The 20,232-nt window shown below is 37.9% G+C and overlaps 1 protein-coding gene and 1 non-coding gene across 12 annotated transcripts in view; both read left to right on the top strand.

The window, feature by feature from the left end:
- LOC112661802 (amyloid beta precursor protein) overlaps nt 1-20,232 on the top strand; it is a 262,644-nt gene that overhangs the window by 189,913 nt on the left and 52,499 nt on the right. For all 11 annotated transcript variants that reach the window (XM_025449933.3, XM_025449932.3, XM_025449931.3 and 8 more), the window contains 2 exons: nt 9,334-9,462; nt 10,369-10,468. In XM_025449933.3, the coding sequence (XP_025305718.1) occupies nt 9,334-9,462; nt 10,369-10,468 (229 nt within the window). The remainder of the gene's footprint in view (nt 1-9,333; nt 9,463-10,368; nt 10,469-20,232) is intronic.
- LOC112661944 (U6 spliceosomal RNA) lies at nt 19,079-19,182 on the top strand. The gene has a single exon (XR_003138102.1). It is a non-coding gene; the product is annotated as a U6 spliceosomal RNA (small nuclear RNA).

Below are 20,232 nucleotides of genomic sequence, written 5' to 3'. Positions count from 1 at the left end.
CATTCCAACATAGGTTGCATTTACAGATTTATATGTGGATATCTGTTTTCCTTTTATCCTTCAAAATCAAAACCCATTATGAAAACATAAATATTTTATTTTTTAGACAAATGCATAAAAGCACATTATTTAAGGATCCAGAGGTCATTACCTGTACCCGCCCTTTAACCTGCTGGGCATTTTAGGCATTATATGTAGAACAGATAGCAACGAGGGATCTTCTTCTAGAAACACGTATGCACACACACAGAATTACACATGGTTTTCAGAGAGTTCACTCATTTTGTGAAGCTCATCCACTGATTAGTTCAAAGATCCTAAGTTGCATTATTTATATAAGCTTTGTCTCCAGTTTCTTCACATTAAAGTTTCCCCTAGGTCAAGGTGCTGTGGTTGGCGAGAGTATGAGGAAAGGATGAAATTTAAATGTAAATATACATATGTTTGAGCATGGTGTAACCAGTTAGAGGATGTGGGAAGTAAAAATGCCAAAATGCAAGTATGAATATGCAAAATTAGAACATATTGTAACTCTCTTCTAAAAAGTCAAGACTGTATCACAGTTGGCATTTGTCAGGTGATGAGACCATTTGACAAATCTTTGCAAAGGTCTGTGGTATACTTCTAAGCATCCCTTGTTTATGGTTTCTTCTGTACTTCTGTGGGGTTTGCCTTCTGGGTTTTCTTAATCTGTTCATCATTAAGAGCTTCGATGTGATTCACTGCTTGACTGAGCAAGAGTTGAAGACCTGCCATGCAAGTCCAGAGAATTTCTGGCCCTTTGCCCTCAGTTTGGTTGATCTAAGTTCTGTATCCAGTACATGCTGTAGTTGGTCCAGAAGTGTTGATCCTGGGGTTTGGGTCAGGTCCTGAACTTCAGTTCTGTATGCGCTCTCCACTGATTTTCAGCTGTTGTCTGTGTGACTCTGCTCTCGGTATTCTGACACCAAAGGGGTGAGGCTTTTCCCAAACTTTGACTGCTTCTGACACTAACAACCATCGTTGTAATAGGCCCTACTGGTAAAGGGCTTGGGTGTCCTATTTCAGACTCCAATCCCACGTGTCAGATATTTTCACTCACATTTTTCCTTCTGACCAACCAGCCATGAATCAGAGGTTCCCACGACCCTCTCCTTGGGTTTGATAATTTACTAGTACAACTCACAGAACTCAGGTTAGTGCTTTATTTATCATTAGCAACTTACTGTAAGGGACACAACCAGGAATAGCCAGATGGGAGCAATACATGGGGCCAGGTATGAGGGAAGGGGTGTGGAGCTTGCCGGCCCTCTTTGTGACCTCGTTGTGTTCACCAGCTGGGAAGCTGTCCTGAACCCCATGGTAAGGGGTTTTTTTATGGGAGTTTCATTAGGTAGGCATGACTGATTAAATCCCTGGTCACTAGTGACTGAATTCAATCTCTAGTCCCTCTCCCCTCCCTGGAGGACAGAGGATGAGGCTGAAAGTTCCAGCCACCACCCTCTCAGAGTCACTGGGCTAGCCTACCAGAGACAACTCTTTATCACTTCAAGTGTCCAAAGGCTCTTGTGACAGGAACCAGGGGTGAAAGGATGAAGACTGAATATTCTGACAAAAGGCTCCTGTCACCCGTGTCACTCAGGAAATGACAAGAGTTTTAGGAGCTCTGTGTCAAAGGATTGGGAAAAAGAGACCAAGTATATATTCCTTATGAAGTCACGGTACCCCAAATCAGTTCTTTCTGAGAGCTAACAAAATATCCTGGAAAAAAAAAAAAAAAACTATACGAAGCCCACCAGATTTGACAGCAGGTCACTAAACTGTGAGTGACAATAAAAAGCACCCTTAGTTCCTATATTTTATAGTAGATTTCAGCACCTGTCTTTAATTCCCAGGTTTGTCATCTACATAACCTAACACACGGAATAAGCGACTTAATTAAAAAGGATTTCTTCCTCCTTCATTTGCAAATTGGGGTTACTTATTCGACTCTTTCACAATTAGGATTGTTCTAGCTTTTGTTAGCCACATTAGAAAAAAAGGATTAAGCAAAGGTTGAAATGAGATTGTGAAGTAGTAACATACCTTCCTCCCTAAGAAAAGACAGTCTAGAAGATGCCCTTAGGATGGAATTCAATGGAGGTTCTGTTGCCAAGTCCATATTAGGAAGTTGTCTGTTTCCCTATGGAGGAGGGAAGGAATGGGATGATGATTTCTGTTTTCCTGGGAGCCATCATGTTCTATTACAGCACAAGGCCAGAGCCAAAGCCATTACCTGGTTGGTTGAGAAGGGGTGTCATCTAACGGCTCTTTGTTATCAGACCTTGAGAGACCCTGAATGCGGGCAGACACAAGAATAAATGCTCTTTCCTCAGTCACTTCGTCAAGACTCTACTGTTCTACTTGGCATAGAATTGTCATTTGCCTTCTTATACTCTCTTTAAGCTACAGAAACCATGTATGTGCTCTTCTGAAGAAAGAAATGTCGATGAATTTTGCAGTGAACTTTAAAAATTTAGTTCAACTACCAGCTTTAAAGACAAACACTGCTATGATCCAAAGATTCCTTTAGACACTTAGGTGAATGTCTTTTTTCCCCTCTAGATTCTTCTTAAAACTGGGGGTACATGTGAAATGCTGAAATTCTGAGGGCCCAAGTGGCAAAATAAACCTGACACCATCTCAAGCAGAAAAAGGTTTAACTCTTAAGAGTGTTTCCTTAAAACCTGCATGGAAACTGTATACATTTTACATTTACATGCTTAAGATTTCTTGAAATCTGGGGCACCTGTGTGGCTCAGTCTGTTAAGTGGTTGCTTTTGGCTCAGGTCATGATCCCAGGGTCCTGGCATCCAGCCCCTGCATGGAGCTCCCTTTTCAGTGGGGAGTCTGCTTCTCCCTTTCCCTCTGCCCCCCATCCCCCACTCATGCTCTTTCTCATGCTCTCTGTCTCTCAAATAAATTAAAGCTTAAGAAAATAACAACAAGATCTCTTGAAATCCAAGATGTAGAACTGTAAAAATAATGGTTTGTTTGTGAATACAGGAGATATTTGTATTTTCTTGATAGATGATTAACTTTCCTGGTTATAGGATTGGAAACCACTGGGATACAATTTAATGCTCCAAAAGAAGGCTTTTTGAATAAGTCCCTAGTGACTTGGAAAGGTTAGGGCGCTCCTCATAAAGTCACTCATTTATTTCCTCCTCTTTGGTGGGAGTACACTCAGGGCTGTTAAGGGCTCATGACATATCATTCCCTCTCATCAGGAAATGGTTTAAGACGCAAGTGTCTATTATGATAAGATGCAGGATTTCCAAATCAAGCATAAAGCCACAGAATGGAACAGTAGGGCCAATTAGTTGTTTTTATATACCTTCCACTGTGGAATAAAAACCTACACATTCAGACATGAATGGCATTGATATCTGTTAAAAGTATGTGATTGACCCCAAGTCCAGGAACACAAAATGTGAAATTGTATTTAAAAAACAAACAAACAGGGTACCTGGGTGGCTCAGTTGGTTAAGTATTTACACGTGTGCTTTCTGCTCAGGTCATGATCCCAGGGTCCCAGAGTCCTGGGATCGAAGCCCACATTGGGCTCCCTGCTCAACAGGGAATCTGCTTCTCCCTCTCTCTCTGCCTGTCACTCCCCTGCTTGTGTCAACCAAATAAATAAAATCACTTTAAAAAAATCACTTAAAAAAATAAAATAAATAAAATCTTAAAAAAAAAAAAAGTGAAAAGCAATACATTTGAGAACAGGGTAAATTAATTTACCCTGATTTAAAAAAATCACTTAAAAAAATAAAATAAATAAAATCTTAAAAAAAAGTGAAAAGCAATACATTTGAGAACAGGGTAAATTAATTTTTTTAAATATCATCTTTTATAGGGAAAGGCCATGAAATATCCTTCAAAATTTACATCAACATGACATCAAAACCCAAGCCATAAGAAAACAAGCGATGTCCTCTTTTGAAATTAATGAAATGAATTCTTGTTGATAATAGTTTGAATATGCTTCCTAGAGGAATCCAGCACTCTGGATGGATAGATCAAGTGGGGCTGTAAAATCAATGTTTCATGAAAATTGGGATTGAATCTTAGCGGAGAGATGCTTATTTTCAACTCAGATACCACAAAGGATAGATTTTGCTACTGCAGCTACTTGTGAAATCACATTCGGCTCTAGATTATTCATTAATTTAATTAACAAACATTTTTAGCAAGCAAATTGTGCCAGGAACTGTGCCAGCAGCTAGAGATATCTTAACACTTTCCTTCCAAGAAAGGAAAATGGTTAATGTTCCACAAGGTAAACCTTCTATTTTAGGTTAAGTCTAATCCATTTTAGTAAGAAGTCTAATCATTTTAGTAATGCCCAGTCTTAATCCTTTGAAAAATTCCTTTTGAAATGATTTTTTAAACTGCCGTATGGATAGTGAATCGGATAGTGAATCGATTTTAGTGCCAAATGAAAAGTGTCAGATCAGATGCAAATAGATACTTTGTTATTAGAAACAATAGTGACAATAAAAAAGGATTGGATGTAATTAGTCCCTCTGGGGCAGGGTTTTTCCTTTTATTTTCTCTGTTCTTTGCTATAAATTTTAATAATAAGATTAGCCATCCAATGCCAGTAGTATAATCAGATTGTAGTATAAATACATATGCTATCTAAATTATGAAGTAGGGGAAATTTGCCTGGTCAAAAAAAAAAATGTTACTAGTTACAGAAGATTTAAAGACTTAAGAATGATTGAAAGCATATGCATAGAGATTGAAACATGTTTCTTAAACTCTGCTTACTACCAATATGCCTGAGCTACCAAATTTTTATGCTCATTTTTCTAATCACATGAACAGTCTTAACTGTAACTGTTGTGACAATAGTAACACCATTTACTTTAAGAGAATACATTCCTAATTTTTCTCTTATTCTTGTGTGAATATTACTGTTTTTAATTAAAATTTTAAGAAACTTATCTTTATCCTAGCATAATGAAATAAAACACCCTAAGAGATTCCCTGTTATTCTACAATATGGTAAATATGATATACATCTAGAAATAACTAGTTTTAAGCCTTGGTAATTCTGTATCCTGACTAAAAGTAGTAAAAGCAATTACTTCTTTATTTGATTGAAATATGCATGTATCATATACCAAAGGCAGGACCCTTTTTCCTGTTTTTTTTTTCTTTTTAACATAAAGCAAATGAAAAATATAAAAGTATAGGGAGATGTTATCTGTTTTTCTTTGTTACCTAAAAGTAGTATTTGTTTCTGAGGTGTAGACATAACTGCTATTTTATTTGGTATGATTTATCTACCTACTTCAGCATAAGAGCTAATCTGATTTTTTTTTTCCATTTCTAAGCATGATTCTTAGAAATGTGTTTGCATGAATAAATCAACCAAGCAGAACCATGTAATTCATTTATTGAGAGGCATGGTAATGTGTTCCTGAATTATCTCATGCCCTGAGGCATAGGCATTAGGAAGAAAAAAGCTTATGTTTGTATTAGACACACACACAGTGTGTATTTGAGCTCATATAAACAATGATGAGGTCATAGCTTACAATGGGCTCTTAGGGCTCATTATCCTTGCAGGAGCTTTGTTCCCTGGTAGAGAGATGTGGAAGCCTAGGGAGTCATGAGATCCTGGTGTGTTATCGTTTCATTGTCAAGCTCTAGGGATTTGGTGCGGGAAGTTAGGAAGATATTTCTGAAATGAAGAAATACTGGTATTAAATAAGATAAGCAAATTTAAACACGCGAACACATTCACCATTTAATTATTCATCTTAGCACATGAGAAGGATTTAGAACTAAAATCCATGCGTGTCACAAAAGCCTAACTTTTAACTATAATACCTTTAATTATTTTCTAGTAATCCTCAACAGATTGACAAAGACAGTCCCCCTGTCTTGCTCTTTCACCTCCCACTTCTGACACAGTAGCTAAAGCAAAGTGGAGTGCCAAAAACCAGGGACGGCAGCTGAGAGATTGAATAAGCTAAATCTGGATGGTCTTCTACATAATGAAAAGAGCGGATATTATCATGTCCCTGAAGAATATTATCTGAACTTATAAGCACTAGATACTCAGGCAAGGACTCCTAGAACAGACCCGTTTCTAGCCACTCAGTTATTTCTTTCTGTTTTCAACTGTGTAAGTTACTTTTTGGAGTTGTCTTCAGTTGATCCATGTTAGAGTCTCTCTGAAATGCAGGATCACATAGCAATGGAAACAACGGGTTTGGGAGCCAGGGTTAGATTAGCTGTTCTCAGTGTACCCAGGGACTAGCTTTCTTAACTAGCTGTGTAACTAGCCACATAGTCCTCAAGCTTTGTGCTTTGTTTTATCTAAGATAAAACCCCAGTTGTAGGATTGATGGGAAGATTTGGTGAGTTACTATGCATAAAGCACATGGTCTCTCTCATTCTATAAGGACTAAGTGTGGGACTGCTATTGCTTAGAGGAAAGAAGACGGGTAGGCGTTGGAGGCGAGGTCTGCGTGGGAGAAATGTGTATCATGTTCCTGCTGTGAACTAATAAGCATGACCCTGGGTAGCTAACACAGAACTTTTTTTCTTTTTAATTTTATTCATTTATGAGAGAGAGTGTGTGTGAGTGCACACTTGAGCATGGTGGGGGGGATGGGAGGGAAACAAAGAAGCAGACTCCCCACTGAGCGCTGACTCCCACACAGGGCTCCATCCCAGGACCTCGAGATCATGACCTGAGCTGAAGTCTGGACACTTCAACCTATTGAGCCACCCAGACACCCCAACACAGAATATTTTTAATACTCACTATGCTCAATATGAAAAATACATTCTCTAAATGGCACAGAAGAGAAAATTGGAGCCTAGATAATTTGGGGACTCTCCTATTTGTTTTAAAATTGATGTTAACAGTAATAATTGGCAAGTGGGAATGCTGTTTTTGGTGATAGTAGAAGAAAAAAGGGGAGACCCAGATGTTAGTTATCAGAAGTTACTTCCCCATTCTCTAGTTCGAGATTGAGATTTAATGCAGGAATGCCAAGACCACTGGGAGCCTTTACATTCCAGTGTACACACTCATCCCTGACCATCATTTTGGGACAGAATGCCTTCGAGGAACATTCCTAGGTGTCTGGGCTGCAGATAAATAGGTAGATAGATTGATCGATTAGTAGATATGATGAAAGCAATCCTTATGTTTAATTGAAGTATTTTTGCTTACTTGAGCTCTTTAAAGAAAAAAATTCAATTTTCCTCAAAACAATGAAGCCTTTTCAAGGGAAAAAATGAAATAGAGCAACTAAGAAAGTATATGAAGCCAATCAAAGGCAGGGACAGGGGGATCCCTGGGTGGCGCAGCGGTTTGGCGCCTGCCTTTGGCCCAGGGCGCGATCCTGGAGACCCGGGATCGAGTCCCACGTCGGGCTCCCGGTGCATGGAGCCTGTTTCTCCCTCTGCCTGTGTCTCTGCCTCTCTCTCTCTCTCTCTCTCTCTCTCTCTCTCTCTCTGTGACTATCATAAATAAATAAAAATTAAAAAAAAAAAAACAAAGGCAGGGACATCATGAATAGATACAATTAATGGTCACCCTTTTCTGTCTCCAGTCTTGGAGGCATCATTGTAATAGTAAACTAGAGGGAGAATCCTGTAGGGCTCCATGTCGAATAATAAGCCAAGGATCAAGGGTATGTGATTTTCTGACTGCATAATCCTACATACAAAATATCTGTCCCGTTCAATAATAGCCTGTGCCTTTAAACCAGTCATCCAGTTATAATCAATGTAGCTCATCAATTGTTCTCTTTTACTACTTTTCTTCTCTTAGGATTTAAAAGCTCATTCTCTGATTTGTAGATTCAACTAGATTTCAGAGTACAAATGAGAAGTATAATGATGTGCTACCAAAAGCTGTGTTTCCAGCTGTGATGTATACCTTTTTTGGAGTTATGGGGAAGCACATTTCTTGTAGGGTGAAAGAAATAGGGCAGATGAGCACAGGTTTATTTTCTCTTTATTGTGTTTATTTCCTTTCTTAAGTATAGGAATGTGACCTGTGGAAAGCATAAAGCAAGCAAGTCACCCTCTCTGAGTCAGGCACTGGGTACTGTGATTCCTGATAAAGAAAGACCAGATCTGGCCCTAAAGGGTCTCACAGTTGAACAAAGCAACAAAAACAAATAATTCAATAGATTGTGTGAAGTGCAATAGTGGGGATGTACGTAGTATTTCATGGGAGCACAAAGAAAGGATACCACTTGTACCTGGGATGTCAGGGAGGTGACCTCTAAGTTAACCAAAAGAAAAAGGGAGGGACATCCCACAAAATATTACAACTTTGATCCTATACCTCCAACATACCACCTCTAGAAATAAATTCCATAACTTCCAGCTGGCTTTCACGGTGTCCATGACCTAGTTGATGATAATCGGGTTTGCCCAAATGACCAAAATTCTTTTCCTGACATGAACTTTCATAGGATTTTGTTTGTTTGTTTGTTTGTTTGTTTGTCTGTTTTAATAACCAAGAAATATATATCTTTGGAAATCATTTTATAAAATCACATAGTAGGATACATATAGCAATAGAATCATTTAAGACAGAGGAGCTTTTGTTCTTTCTTATTGGGATGAATGTTTTCAAGTAAGACTGGAATAAAAATGAAGTAGAACCAATTAGAAAAAAGTAGAAGCACTTAAACTTAATTGTTGGTGAAAGAATTAGAATCTGATGGCGTAGAAAGAATTTAATTAAATTTCAAAGTAAAATAACTACAGTTCCACATTGGCCTTACTCCTGGGAAAGTATACTGTGTCTTAAAGCTTATCAGTTATTCCTTGGCCTACAAATCATTAGTGGTTATCTATTATTTTTCTCATTTTGATTATTATATTTTATATGCTTACTGACGATGGGATTATTTATACAGTATCACCATTGATATAACCATTAAGATTGTGCATATAGAAATGTAGTCTTGTATATGCCCCTATATATTTTGGTGGGAAAAGAGGAAGGATCTAACTTAAATATGACATCCCAAAACCATCTCTCTGTAACAGAATACCGCCATTTAAAAAGAAAATGTTGATTAAGGACGGTCATCATATATGTCAAATGCTAAATGCTCTTGTTGAAATGAAGAGTGGCCAATCAACTAAGTAATTACCCATTAAGACAGAGGTGAGAAAATTGCAAAAAGATGACTCACAGTCCTTTCACATTAGAGAATGAGTTAGGGGGACCTCTGACCCACCGCCCCGGGAATAAGCAATATTTTGCACAAACCTGAAAGTTGTTGTTTTTCTTTTTTTGTTTTTCATTTTTTTCCATAACAGCCTCGTCATGTGTTCAACATGCTAAAGAAGTATGTCCGTGCTGAACAGAAAGACAGGCAGCACACCCTAAAACATTTTGAACATGTACGCATGGTGGATCCAAAGAAAGCTGCTCAGATCCGGTCCCAGGTAAACACAGAATGTGGTCTTCGTATGCAGCCTTGACAATCCAATAGGCTTGCTCTTTGAGTTAGATCTTTAGGTATTTCCAGAGTACCTGTGGGTACTTTACCTTTATAGCAAGAGTTGTTTAATATCTGGTAAATTCTAAAGGCTCTTCTTAGACCATCATGTGACTTGACATTTTCTGTGGCTTGACATTTTCTGATCTATGAAAATAACAAGAAATATAAAAATCTCAAGTGTTGACTGCCAGTTCTTAAGGAACCATTTCAAACTAATGACTAAAATGAAGACAACAGAAGTTATATTAGCCAAAACCTCTAAAATTGGTTCTATTAACTTGTGACAGGCAATCATAAACTCCACTGCTACCACAGTGCTAGGATATAATGTGAGCCTAAATGAAGCCCTGTAATAATATGTTTTATTTCCATTCCCAAAGGTTGACAAATGAGATCTACCCCTGGCCATCTGAAATTTTACATTTCTGTAAATAGAAGAATTTTAAATAACTAGATGGATGGATGAATAGAATGAAAGAAATAACCGGTCAAATTGAAATATGTTCCTATCTTTTGAAAAATTTGCACAGAAATAGATTTAGGGCATTAGGGGTTATTTAGGGACCCTAAATATTAGGAATCAGAGTTGGACAGAAATGCTCTTTTCACTTGGCTTTGTAATTATGGCTACAAGCATGTGATACAGTGGGAAGTTTAAAGTAGCTCTAACGTTACAGAATAAAGGATGGAAGAACAAAAAAAATCATGATGACCTTTCAGGTCACAAGTTCCAGCAGCGTATTGTCAGTTTTATTTTGGAAGTTTGTATCTGTCTGTGGTGCTTGGTAAGGAAAACAACTTCTCCCTGCTCCAAAGATGCCTCACCTGGAGCTGTTGCCCTTTATTGCAGGTTATGACACATCTCCGTGTGATTTACGAGCGCATGAACCAGTCCCTCTCTCTGCTCTACAATGTGCCGGCAGTGGCTGAGGAGATTCAGGATGAAGTCGGTAAGTAAGGTCTTCTCTTGACGCCAAGCATTTAAATGTATTCTTCTCCTGTCGGAGAGAAAAATCAGCCACCTAAGTGTGTCTGCAGCAAGAACCACCAGTTTTCTGATCTGTGGGAGGAGAAACAGATTTCCTTCTTGGGCGGGGGGGTGGTGTGGAAATCATCATCACCTCATGAGTGGCATGGTATCCTCATTTCATAGGTGAAGGAGCTCAGGCTTAGAATTTAAGAAATGCACTTGCCTGTGGCACACATATCCTAAGGAGCAGAGCAAAAGCTCAAAACCATCTGTGTTCCAACTTCGAAGTTATTGTTGTATTCAGTAATGCATCTTTCTCTGGTGCCCCTCCCCTAATAGCCATGAGTGTTCTCTGAGCCATGTGGTTGTTTAAAGTCATGATATATTTGCCCCCCATCTTTCATTAAGCTTCTATTTTGAAATAATCATAGATTCATGGAAAAATAGTACACAGAGGTCCAGTATGCACATCACCCCCCTTCCTCAAGAGTAACATCTTCCATAACTATGATAGTTCTCAAAACCAGGAAATGGACATTGTGTACCCACTCTTTTATGTCCCGACATTTCCTAATGCCATGTTTAATAGTTCAGATGAGTAAGTTCTCTCATTTTTGTTTTTCTTGGAAAGGGAGTAGAGTATCGCATAAAATAAGTCTCTACAAACCCCACCCTCCAATGCCCATATTTGTTTAATTTGACCTCTTAAAAGTACATGGGTGGCAGTTATGCTAGTGAATCTTTCAACATAAAAGAACTGAATGTATCCTCGAGATTTGGTACAGAAGCTGTCAAGAAATAAACAACCTGTCTTTCTCCGTAAGCAGGCTTGCCCTTTGTTAATTGAGTTGGAAATGGGTGCATGTTATCTGAATTGAGAACACCCAGGATGTTGTAGATGGGTACACCCTTCACAGGAATTCCTCCTTTGAAGTGCCTGAAACACTCCTTGGCTTGCTTTTTACGTTTCATGCCAGTGCTATTGTACTCGCTCTTTTCTAACCCAGCACTGCTCTATAAATGTTGCTTGTATTGCTATCAAATATTTGGCATGCATCAGACAATGAGGATCTGCTCATGATGTGTATTAACACACGGAATCAAGTACACTTCAAGCCACATGCTTGAAAAAAAAACTTCATAATAATGCTATCTAAACTTCTGTTCAGAAGGAATTCAGTGTTGAATGAGATCTCTCTTTTTTTTTTTTTAAGATTTTATTTATTTATTCATGAGAGACACAGGGAGAGAAAGAGACACAGGCAGAGGGAGAAGCAGACTCCCTGTGGGGAGCCTGATGTGGGACTCGATCCCAGGACCATGGGATCACGACCTGAGCCAAAGGCAGATGCTCTCAACTGCTGAGCTACCCAGGCATCCCCCTTGAGCAATATCTTAAGAGGATAGTCAGGAGAGTTTTTAGTCTATACCATGGATTAAAGAGAAGCTTTCCTGTTAATCTTCCACTCTATTACATTTCTGTAAGAAATGAATATTCTTGTTACATATATTTGGGGGCAGAAATTTGCAAAGAACTTTTAAAACACTATCTCAAGTAAGTATAAGAAAATTCCCCATTCAGGTATAGAAAGGACAAAAATCAAAGAAATCATCACTCTTAATGAACTGGAGCACAAGTCTCCTACATGAATGTATTTTTGCCTGATACCTGTCTTAACAAGCTTATTTTCACGTATGTCTTCAATTGAGATACTGTTAGTAATACCGAACTATAGAGAAATAAGCCATTGTGAAGGACTAGAAAGTTAATGACCAATATACCACTCTCACCCAGTAATTATGGTTGGCTCTTTATCACTAAATTATCAGAGCTTTTTATTCAGCAAAATACTACTGAAAACAGTGGCCACCAATGAGTCACACTTCCACAGAACAGATGGTGAATCAGATATCTTGTGTGTTGCAAAATGCCCAAGAATAGGACAATACAATGAACTTCAGATCTCAGTGACAGGGAGGATATTCAGATAAATTAGAGTCATGGAAATTTTTTCTTACAAAAAAAAGAAAACCTCAACTATGAAGTTGAATTGAGAACATGGTACTTTTTTTTTTTAATTTTTGTCATTCTAAATGTACTGATACAAAATCCTGAAAGATAATCAATCTTTTGAAAAATCTTTCTTGCCTCCATTTTTAAATGGCCATTTCCTGTAGAAAGAGAAGTTTGCCTTAATGAACTTCCATTAAGTAGACCTATTTACCTACCATTCGAGCTCCCAAGTACTATACCTAATAACATTTTACAGTATTGTCCTATATAATTTCCATGACCCTCTGCTATTTGGTTATCTGTCCAATTCACATACTTTGACACTCATTTTATTAAATAATGTTGCCTACTTTCACTTTCTTTCCTATCAGAGTCTGAGACTATTTATTTGATTTGCTTCACCAGTAAGTGTGAATAACCAAAACTGCTCTATTAGTTTTGTGAAAGCTTGTGTTTTTTATTATTTTATAATAATTTTTTAGTTTGGTTTGAATTATTATGTGCAAGTTCCCAGGCACAGCCCATATATTACTTCATGTTTTCCGTTTAAGAAAAAGAGTAATTTGCATGCAAATTATGAAGTTTCCTTGCAAGAAAAGGCTTAAGGCATTGTTTGTAGAGGGGGAAAAAGTTCCCTTATTCATTTAAAATAGCTGTTTAGGACTTTGCTTTTTATTCAGCAAATGATAGAATCAATATATTCATGAAAATATACATCTTCAATGTCCATATGCTGTTTTAATTGTCTTTTAACCCTTGCAAAAGGCAGTATTCCTTCGTCTCTGCTCTTCAGCTCAGCCTTTCCTTTGTGAGATTGCTATTTCAAAATGATTAGGGTTTTATGTCCTTTGTAATCTTTCTTACATCTTTGCTAAAAGGATTCTTTTCTATCCTTTCTATCAGCACTGAGTTATTTATCAAAGTGCTTCATTTTGCAGCTACCTCAAGGCTAAAAATATTGGCGCTCCCAATTCGGAGATGGCTGTCTCACAGAAGGCTATAATGACCAATTTATGAGAAAAGCAGTAGGAAGGAAAGGGGAAGGAAGGAATCATTGTTTCGTACCCTGGGCTTTTTTTCTTTTAGTATTCAAAATTAATAAAAACACGCATTATTATAAACCAGATGTTGGAGGGATCTCTGGCTGAATAAATCCACAATGAATGGGGTAGGAGTGAAAAATGTGGCAGGAGATCAAGGAACTCGTGCTCATGACAGAATGCTTATAATTTATTATTACAATTTTACTATGGCCTCTTGATAGAACTCTTTGGGAAAAATTCAGCATGCTTATTTCAAAGACAGTGTTTCCATTCTCTGCCCCTCACAAACCTACTGATTTGGGGATTTGATGGATCCAAAGTACTTTAAGTTGAAAATAGAATATTTATAGCAGTTGCCAAACCAACAAAATGGAACATTGATTTCTACCGAGAATTTTAAGTATCCTTGTATGTAATTGTTAGTCAAGGAAGAGCAGCAAGGAGAAAATAAATTATAAGAGGAGGTGAGACAGCTATCAACTAATTGGACTCATGCTCTTCGTTTTTCATAAGGAATGCCTTTTAAATGTATATACATTTATTATTTTATAGATGATTCAGGTATTTGGAAATGAGAACATTTGGTTCATAAGTTACCAAAGATATACTCCTTCTTTAGTTTTACCAACAGTCTCCGAGCTCCTTTTCACATTTTCCCCAGCATAGGCACCTGAATTATAGGTACGGCCAACATTTGTTTGCCTACTTCTCAAGGTATTATCTTTGTCCCCCTCTTTTTTTTTTTAAGATTTTATTTATTTATTCATGAGAGACACAGGCAGAGGGAGAAGCAGGCTCCTTGCAGGAAGCTCGGATGTGGGATTCAATCCCGGGACTCCAGGATCACCCCCTGTGCCAAAGGCAGATGCTCAACCACTGAGCCACCCAGGTGTCCCTCTTCATCCCCTTCTTGACAAGACAGTTCCTTTTCCAGAATAGACCCACTTATTTCATTGATTTATTTATTTTTAAATTGAAGTATAACTGACATAAAACATTATAGTTTATGGTTTCAGGTGTACTGTATATGATTTCATATACAGTATCTGAATACGTTGCAAAATGATCGCCATAATAAGTCTACTTAACAACTGTCCCCATACAGAGTTAAATTTTTTTCTTGTCATGAGAACTTTTAAGATCTGCTCACTTAGCAGCTTTTAAATATGCGGTAGAGTCACATTAATTACAGCAGCATGCTGTACATTACATCACCATGACTTATTTTCCAGCTGAAAGTGTGTACCTTTTGCCCCCCCATTATCCATTTTGCCCACCTCCCAGCCCTTGCTCCTGGCAACCACCAATTTGTTCTTATGAGTATGGGTTTTTTTAGATTCTACACTTATATTTGTCCTTCTCTGATTGACTTACTTCACTTAGCGTAATGCCCTCATGGCCCATCCATGTTATCACAAATGGCAAGAATCCTTTCTTTTTTATGGCTAAATAATATGCCATTGTATGTATATGAATATGTGTGTGTGCGCATGTATGTACATTGCATCTTCTATATCCATTCACCCATTGGTGGACATTAGGTTATTTACATGTTTTGGTCATTATAAGTAGTGCTGCAATGAACACGGGGTGCATACATCTTTTCAAATTTGTGTTCCCATTTTCCTTGGATACATACCCAGAAGGGAAATTGTTGGATTATATGGTATTTCATTTTTAATCTTTGAGGAACCTCCATATTGTTTAACATGGAAGTTGCACCAGTTAACATTTCTGCCAACAGTGCACACAGGTTCCCTTTTCTCCACATCTTCACCAACACTTGTTATTTCTTGTCTTTTTGATAATAGCTTCGAAGAGTTGTGGTTCGAAACACTGTGGTGTGGTTTTTTGATGTACATTTCCCTGATAGTGATGTTGAGCATCTTTTCATTTGTCTTTTGGCCATTTGTATGTCTTCATTGGAAGAGTATCTGTTCAAATCCTCTGCCCATTTTTAAATTAGATTGTTTTTGTATTTTTTTTTTTGTTTTTGCTTTTGAGTTGTATGAATTCTTTATATCTTTTGCATATTAACCTCTTTTTTTAAGATTTTATTTATTCATGAGAGACAGAGAGAGAGGAAGAGACATAGGCAGAGGGAGAAGCAGGTTCCCTGCGGAGAGCCTGTTGTGGAACTTGATCCCGGACCCTGAGATCACGACCTGAGCCAAAGGCAGATGCTCAACCACTGAGCCATCCAGATGCTCTGGTTATTAACCTCTTATTAGATATATGATTTGCAAATATTCTTCTCTCAGTAGGTTGCCTTATTTTGTTGATGATTTACTTTGTTGTGTAGAAGCTTTTTAGTTTCTTATCTTTGCTTTTGTTACTTTTGCTTTTAGAATCAGACCAACACTGATGTCAAGGAGCCTACTACCTGTGTTTTCTTCCAGGGGTTTTATGGTTTCAGATCTTACATTCAGGTCTTTAATCCATTTTTTAATTCATTTTCATATGTGGTATAAGATAGGGGTCTAGTTTCATTCCTTCGCATGTAGCTGTTCAGTTTTCCCAGCACCATTTGTTGAAGAGATTGTCCTTTCCCACTTGTATATTTTTGATTCTTTGGTTAGAAATTAATCGACCATATGTATGTGGGGTTTTTTTCTGGGCTCTGTTCTGCTCCATTGATCTATATGTCTATTTGTATGCCAGTACCATGCTCTTTTGATTACTATAGCTTTATAATCTAGTTTGAAATCAGGGAGCATGATGCCTCCCACTTGTTCTTCTTTCTCAAGATGGCTTTGGCTATTTAGAGTTTTTTGCATAGAACCACTTATTTTTTAAATGAGAAAATGATAATACATTGTCAAGTGAACTTGCATACAAACAAACATTTTAATCTCCAAAATGGGAAAGTATATGACAGTAGCACCCCAGTTTCTTGATGTTTTGCCGTGTTGATGTATCTCTAGCCAGCAAAATAGAGCCCTGCCACACCAGTGAAGTCATAGCCCCCACTCAAATGGTCTGTAAACAGTCTTAGGAGGTTACAACCCTTAAGTGTTTATTTAACTTGTCCATAGTGGCTAGTTTCGTGCTTTGTATTTAGCTCTCTATACTTTTTTTTGGATGAGATATGTAAGCTGTCTTTTTCTTCCTTAGAAGTTTAGTTATTGAATCTAAAATTACAATGTATGTATCATCCAGATGATCTGTGGACATCTTTGCTAAAGTCCTTTTAGAAGTTGACATGTAACAGGTACCTGGGTGGCTTCAAAAGGGATTGCATTAGATCTGTAGATCAATGTGAGTAGTATTGCTATTGTAATTCTTTAATGAAGTTTAAAAAACACTGTAGCTACTTGAAAAGATATCCACTATGAAATGATTCCACTCTGACCCCGTTTGGGAGGGTTACTGTTTAGAAGTAGAAGGAAAATTAATTTAGCAAACTGGCACCTTTTACTCCAAATGTTGCTTTTCCTTAAATCATGATGACTGTGACACATCTGTGGTTTTTGTCTGTTCTCATGCCATTTCTCTTTTGCCACCCACTTGGTCGAGGGTGAAGCTTAAAGCAGTGCCTCCCACATCAAGTTCTGCTGATTCCTGTGATGATCCAGTACAGGTCTCAAGTTTTTTCTTAACTCACCAGCTCTTTATGTTTGGCCCTGTAATTTGAATTAAAACCCAAAAGGAAATCTTTAGTAGCTAAATCTTTAGTAACTCAGAACGATTGAGGAGTGAAGTCTGACCACAGTGGTGGCTGCTAGACTACTTCTTGGCATAGAATCCTACAGCAGATGTGTCCTGATTTTTTTTTTTTTTTTTTTTTTTTTTTTTTTTTGTAGAATCTTGGGAAAAACTAGTGATTTTAGACTGGAAGAGGAGCTGGTTATTTTGTTTTTCACAAGCAGCTGCCTCCAAGGTTCATATTTTAAAAGGAGGGAAAAAATTGCAGTATACCTGCCACTCTAAATATAGAGATGCATTGAAATTGAGATTAATTTTGAAATATATTTCCACAAAGACTAACTGGGAATGAGATGAATGTGTTTGCATGTGCGATAGAGTATGGAAGGAATGTTAATTTGCCTCTTGCTGTTTAACTCAGAAACAAATTTTGCAATGTATTCCCCGAGTAAGCCCCATTACTTTTTGTTAACTGTTCTCCTGTCATATATAATATGGGCTGCTTGAGAAAGTAGGTCGTAGACAGTAGGGTAGCGTACCTGATAAATAACAAGAGATCAATCCATTAACTTATTTCAGATTATGAGGCAGTTGTACAGAGGAATGTTGACTGGGTATGAATTAAAACACTGTTCAGAAAAAACTCTTTGGCCTTCAAGTCAGAAACACATGGTCAAAGGGCCAAGGCCAGGCTGTTACTTAATTTCAACTAGTGTTGACAGATTTATTAACCTAAGATAGTGGGTTTAAAGTAGCCTATTTAATGTGTTGGGTTTTTTATAAATATTGTTCACTTATTAAAACATGAGTTAAAGCTGACTATTTCTTTGAAAAAGTAAATGATGACTCCTTGTATTGACCTGTGCATTGCTCTGTCTTTGCTTTTGGTTTTGGTGGCACTAAGGGGAGCCTCCCATCTCTTGAGAGCAGATGTTTGGCTTCCTCTTTAACACTGAACTTGGTAAACCTGGTCCTAAGGCCATAGAGACCATAGATACTGTCGTCTTAGAGAAGGAAGAGGGGCAGTTGCAAGTCTCATGCCTTGGAGAAGCAATAGCCCGAGCCAGCTTGGCCTTGGCAAACTATTCATCTTCTTTTTCAGAGGCTGTAACAGTGAAGTGGTAGCTCTGAGGCTATAGAGATTTGTTCTGAAGCTTTGCCAAGTTATGAAGGAACTTCCTGGGATGTGAGCAGTGGAGGGCTGGAAACACAAGAGGGAACATATCCTATTAATATGATTACACTTATTAGCATTTCATACTGTTTTTATTTAGTAAGCTCTAGAAGCAACCAGATTTCACGTTCTGGGTTTGGGGTAGGGGTTGGTCGAAAGATTACTGTTCAAAATTCTAAATTAGTCACTCTTCTACCAAAACCCTACCTTCACTTTATTGATTATTAAGACTTGGAGGAATTAAAATGGATTTACTCTCAAATGATAGTCAACATATGTGGTAGAAGGGAAAGTTCCAGACATCCTCTTTTTGATATAACATACAGCATAAAAAAAGTATTGTGTATGTAACTGGATGTGAAAGCATTGATCATTCATAATGTGACCTTCCTGTATTATATTAAAACTGTTTTCTTTACCTAAGGAAGGACTGTGACCAAGTAACATATGCTTCTGTTTCTCTCTGTTTATGTTTCCAATGATACCAGAAAGCAGTTTTCTAAACTTTTCATATATGAAACTTTGTTATTCTAGTTAATAGTTACAATTTTTAAATTGTTACTGTTTTCTATTATCAAACAGATTTTATAAACAGATTTTATCATGTCAAAGGGAAGCTAACATTATCATTGCCACTGAGAGCTCACTAATAAACATCTTCATTCTCAGTGACCTCACAAAGTGGTCTTAGAAGGTTTCAGAGGTATATCTATGGTGCTCACTTCAGCACATCTCCTTAAATTGAAACAATACAGAAAAGATTAACATGGTTCCTACTCAAGTATGAGATGCAAATTTATGAAGCATCCCCTATTTTTCCTTATTTCACTTATATCTAGAGGATGACTTAGAGGCATCTAGAGTAATAAATTCACAGAGACTGAAAGTAGAATAGTAATTGTCAGGTCCTGGGGGAAGGAAGGAATGAGGAGTTCGGGTTTAATGGTGCAGAGTTTCAGTTCAGGAAGATAAAAAAAAGCTCTGGAAAAAGACAGTAGTGATGATTTCACAACACTGTGAATTCATTTAATGTCAATGAGCCATACACTTAAAAATGGTTAAAATAGTAAGCTTTATGTTTATGTATACTTTATCACGATAGAAGATAGGTCCATATGCACATCATTTGCTATCGTGAATAGCAAGGGGATCTAAGAATTAACCAGGGATGTTGGAACTTAATGAGTATTTATTAAACACCTACCATATTCCAGATTCTGTTCTTAGATGTATTGAAGGTGTGGGGCACAATCTTTCCTACTTAGAATCTGCCTGGGGAGACTTTAAGTAAATCGAGTTGGGAAGGAGGCTGCCCTCATTAAGCTGAGGGATGTTGATTGCCATGTCTCTTGGTATTAGGTAGTGACATCTGACAGCCATTCCTTTTCTTGCACCATCACTCACTGAAGATTATCGAGAAGGGAGCTTGGCGTTTTCAGCTGGCTCAGCTACATCATTTCCTAGGCTCAGAACAACTGGGATATGCCTCATCACATGTCTTGTCAGTAAAACTGAAGACTGGCTCCACTCTAATGTCCCATATCCACTGGTATTTGTTCTGTGTCCCTGCTGATGCCAAGCTAAATGAAACTGGGCTCAGGGAGCTATTTATTCAGGTTCCACAACTGTGTTTTTAATGATTTTATTTACTTATTTGACAGAGAGAGAGAGAGCACAAGCTGGGGGGAACAGCGGGCAGAGGAAGAGGGAAAAGCAGCCCCCCCTAACCCCTGAGCAGGGAGCCTACCTCAGGGCTCGATCCCAGGACCCTGGGATCATAACCTGAGCTGAAGGCAAATGCATAACTGACTGAGCCACACCCAAGCACCCCTTCCACAACTTTTCTTTGAAAATGTACCCCCTTTAGC

The sequence above is a fragment of the Canis lupus genome, chromosome 31 (assembly GCF_003254725.2).
Source record: "Canis lupus dingo isolate Sandy chromosome 31, ASM325472v2, whole genome shotgun sequence".
In the NCBI taxonomy this organism is placed as follows: Eukaryota; Metazoa; Chordata; class Mammalia; order Carnivora; family Canidae; genus Canis; species Canis lupus.
Note: the sequence above shows the minus strand (reverse complement) of the source record. Positions and strands in the feature narration are given on the sequence as shown.